This window comes from Chlorella variabilis (assembly GCF_000147415.1).
Source record: "Chlorella variabilis unplaced genomic scaffold CHLNCscaffold_13, whole genome shotgun sequence".
NCBI classification, from domain to species: Eukaryota; Viridiplantae; Chlorophyta; class Trebouxiophyceae; order Chlorellales; family Chlorellaceae; genus Chlorella; species Chlorella variabilis.
In genome coordinates, this window is record NW_005435075.1 from 73,526 (window position 1) to 77,648 (window position 4,123).

General features: G+C 68.8%; 1 protein-coding gene across 1 annotated transcript in view; it reads right to left on the bottom strand.

Moving 5' to 3' along the window:
* Positions 1 to 4,123, bottom strand: part of CHLNCDRAFT_35889 (hypothetical protein) — a gene marked incomplete at its 3' end in the record, with an annotated part of 6,862 nt that overhangs the window by 1,862 nt on the left and 877 nt on the right. Inside the window, exons 2-11 of the mRNA XM_005846643.1 lie at positions 3,844 to 4,062; positions 3,473 to 3,532; positions 3,147 to 3,193; positions 2,967 to 3,075; positions 2,550 to 2,627; positions 2,235 to 2,318; positions 1,798 to 2,001; positions 1,420 to 1,550; positions 857 to 929; positions 248 to 511 (exon numbers count right to left, since the gene is read on the bottom strand). Coding sequence (XP_005846705.1) covers positions 248 to 511; positions 857 to 929; positions 1,420 to 1,550; positions 1,798 to 2,001; positions 2,235 to 2,318; positions 2,550 to 2,627; positions 2,967 to 3,075; positions 3,147 to 3,193; positions 3,473 to 3,532; positions 3,844 to 4,029 — 1,236 coding nt within the window. The 5' untranslated portion in view covers positions 4,030 to 4,062. The remainder of the gene's footprint in view (positions 1 to 247; positions 512 to 856; positions 930 to 1,419; positions 1,551 to 1,797; positions 2,002 to 2,234; positions 2,319 to 2,549; positions 2,628 to 2,966; positions 3,076 to 3,146; positions 3,194 to 3,472; positions 3,533 to 3,843; positions 4,063 to 4,123) is intronic.

Here is a 4,123-nt window from a genome sequence, read left to right on the forward strand (position 1 = left end):
TGCAGCGCCTTGATGCTTGCCAGCTGCAGGTCAAACAGCGCCTGCAGGCGTGGGGCCGCGCGCGCACGCGGGCGGTGCTCGTCAGGGCTGGCAGGGCAGGGGCGTTGGCGGGGCAGGGTGGCAGGGCGGCGGGGCCCCAGTGCGGGTGGATGGAGGGCTGCTCATCGCGCCGCCTGCACGCGCCATGCGGCTCTGCCGCCTCGAGGCGTCGCCGCGGCAGCCGGGCGGCCGCAACCGCGTCCGGCACCCTCCCGCCGCGCCCATGCTGCCAGCCGCAGGCAGCCATCAGAGCGGCGCCCCAGAAGCCGACCGGAGGCCTCAACGAAACCTCCAACCTCCTCTGAGCCCCGCCAGCTGCCCGCCAGCCCCGCCCCACCTTGAGGCGCGGCCACAGCGCCAGGTTGATGCGGTCAAAGTATCCGTCCAGCGCGGGCAGCCGCCGCCGGCTCATGGCCAGGCTGTTCTCGCGGTTGATGCGGATCATCAGCATGATGGCCAGCGGGTCTGCCAGCTCCTGCGGCCAGGCGGAGGGAGGGAGCAGCGCGCGGAGCGTGAGGAAGGAAGAACACGGTGGGGGGCAGGGGGGGCAGGCAGAGGTAGCAGCAGCAGGGCTTGGTGTACAGAACAAAGGAAGGAGCAGCCTGGTAGGGGGTGGTGCCGAGTGACAGGGGGGAGAGGCTTCGATGTGAAAGAAGCAGGCGGGCGGAGCATGAGGAAGGAAGAACACGGTGGGCGACAGGGAGGGCAGGCGGAGGGAGCAGCAGTCCTCCAAGGCCTGGTAGGGTATGGTGCAAGTGACAGGGGGGAAACGATGCGATGTGAAAGGAGCAGCGGGCGGCCATGAGGAAGGAAGAACAAGGCGGGCGGCAAGGGGGGCAGGTGCAGCCGATGCGGATGAGCGTTGGAGGTGGGGGCCTGGCTGGACGCGTCTCGGACACGAACGCATGCAAGCAGGCAGACTGTGGGGACGTGGTGGCACGGCACTGGGCAGCAGCTTTGGCGGCAGGCGCAGTGTGGGCGTGTGGAGACTGCGCAGCGCCAACCGCCGAGCAGCAGCGGCGGCGGCGGCAGCGCAGAGCGTGCAGGGCCAGCGGTGCTGCCGGCGGCATGCAGGGCTGGCGGGGGTGGGCGGGGCATGCGCGCCTGCAGGGCCGCGGTCAGCGAGGTCTCGATGAAGGAAAGTGTGGGGCTGAAGAGGTCCCTGCGGCGCAGAGGGAAGGGCAGCGCGAAGCAGGTAATCAGAAAAGTGTCCTTCGAGGCATGGCGCACGCTCCTCCCCTCACTGCTGCCACCCAAGCGCAGTCCCCGCGCAGGCCCGGCCTGCCTGAGCCGCACCCACGGCCTTGACGCCACCCAGGCGCACATCTGCACGCTACACGCACAGGCCACCGCCACCCGCCACCACCAACCCCTACCTACCTGTATGCCGCCTCTTGCCCCCACATGTCCAGGCAGAAGAGATACTCATGTGCCGCTGTGTCCATTAGAAGCCGGTGCAGCGATCGGAAGAGCACCTGCAGGCCAGGGCGGGCAGAAAGGGGCAGCAGCCGCTCAGCAGAAGCGGCAGCAGCGGCGGAGGTAGCAGCAGCAGCGGCACGAGCCAGGAGGAAGGAGGCAGCGGCGGCGCAGGCTAGTGCAACGACAGAAGCAGGGGCAGCGCAAGAGGACGGCACCAGCGGCGGCTGTGCCGCCACAGGGCAGCTGCTGCAGCTGCTGCAGCTGCATATCTGAAAGTCCAGCTTGCCAGCGGCAACTGCTTGCCTCGAAAGGGAATCTCGTGTGCTCCGCCTCCGCCACGTGCAGCACCAGCGGCGGCGCCCCCAGCTGCGCCAGCACCCCCGCCCTGTCCCTCAGCGCATACACGTCCGCACGGTGGCCGCTGAGGCCCGAGGAGGCCGCGGGGTGGGTCGGCTGGCGCTGGAAGAAGGCGCCGAGCGACAGGCCAGCACCGCTGGCAGCCTCCGGGGCGCCCAGCGCATCTGCTGCTGTGATCACTACCTCCTGCAGGGCAGCGGCACAGCACACCAGCAGGCGTGGGGTTTGGTGAGGGCCGATGAGGCGGCAAGGTATTCGGTGCGCGTCAGGGCAGCGCCTGCAGGGCGCCTGCCTGCCTCCCCTTCTGCAGGGAGCCTGCCCACCTGCCTCGGCATCACCCCGCCACGCAAGCCACCACCACCGCGGCGCACACACCACCACCTGCACCCCCACTACCCCGCCGCCGCCCTTCAGCCCACCTCCAGCCGCTCCATGGCCGCCCAGTATGCTCGGAACAGGTCCAGCATCGTCTGCCCCACCTTGTCCACATACGCGCCCCGCACCTGCAGGGCCCCAACAAACTCACCAGCAAGGCAGGCGGGCAGGTGACCAGGCAGGCAGGCAGGCAGGTGAGCAGGCAGGCGGGCGGGCAGGTGATACAGCAGGCAGGCAGGCGGCACGTGAGCGGCGAGGGCGGCAGACTTGGCCACACCTTCCCACCCAGCCACCCCTACGTTCCTCCCCCACCCACCCACCCACCCAGGCACCAGCCAGCCCACCCACACCCCGCCCACCTCTGCATAAATGTCTGGCGCGTGCTGCTTGAGGAAGGAGGCCATGTAGCGGTACTTCAGCAGTACGCTCTGCTTGACCTGCGGCAGCAGAGCCACAGCGACGGCATCGGCGGCGGCGGCGGCCGTAGCGTTGCAGCAGCACGGAACCGCAGTTGCAGCGGCACGAAATGACGGCAAAAGAGCCAATGTTCCACTACACGGCGCTCGATCAGAACAGAACGGGCCCATGCATGGGGCAGGGCGTGCTGCAAGATACTAAGTATGGTTGCTCAAACAACGGTGCTCAGCGCCCGATGCTCAGCGCACGACGCTCCAGCAACACAGCAACAAGCAGCACAGCCAGCCCCACGCCAGCGGCCACACTCAATAACCATGCCCCCATCTCCAACCCCGCCCCCGTCCCCGACCCCGCCCCACCGGCAGGTTGGTCTTGGGGCGCCGCATGTCGTAGATGCGATCCATCAGGAAGTCCCGGCAGCGCGCCACCGCCTTGACCTTGAGCCGCTCCAGTTCGGGCGCCACGTCCCTGCAGGGGACGTGGGGGGCACAGGAGGAGGTGGCCCAGCGGAGGTGGGGGCACAGGGCTTGGTGAGGCACATGAGAGGGAGAGGTGGTTGGGAGGATGCGCATTGATCGGCAGGCGCCTGTATAAATTGTATCAGTGTGGGGTCAGGGCAAGACAGGGCTGCAGGACACCGCTGCGGAGCCGAGGCGCGGGTAGCAGCACCAGCACACGCCAAGGGGGCTGCAGCCCAGCCGGCGGCTGGGGCTGAGCTGGATGCCGCGAAGCCAAGGCAGCACGGCGCGGTGGCACCCCTCTCAGCGCAGCGCGGCGCCGCGGCACCCCTCTCAGCGCAGCGCAGCGCCCCGCAGCCTGCTCGCCTGTATGCCGCCGAGAAGCGGGCTGTGTCGTCCTTGGCCACATACTCCAGCTTGCCCGCCAGCGCCTCCAGGTGCCTCAGGAACTCCTCCCCAATCTCTCCCTGCGCCGGGCCAGGGGTGCAGGTGGCGGGAGCTGAGATGGCAGGGCTGGGGCACACCCACAATGCAGGCGAGCAAGGGGTAACCGCTCCAGCTGCGGCGGCAGCTGCCGAGCGCGGCGCCCTCCCAGCCAGCCAGCGCACAACCTGGTCACCACCGCCGCCACTGCTACAGCACACGCGCTCTCGCACAACACCGCCGCCACCAGCATTCAAACATCGCGACACCGCCACCACCGGCAACCAAGCCGCCGCCACCACCAAAATCCCAAAAAATCCACACCCACCTGAATCCACCCACCCCGCCAACCCACCTGCACGATGCCAAAGATGAGCGGCGGCGGGATGCCCACGTGCTGGATGAAGTCGCCCAGCCGCTCCTGCACCACGCGCCGGTTCTTGAGTCGCACGCTCATGGAGGAGCTCTGCTCCTGCAGGCTGCGGATCTCCGTGGAGATGCTGCCCAGGTCGGACTGGAAGCGCCCCAGCATGCCCTCCATCCCCACCAGGATGTCGTCGCACGCCTTGATCTGCGGGTGGGCAAGGAGTAGAGAGTGGGAGGTGGGAGGGAGAAGGGAGGAGGAGAAGGGGGAG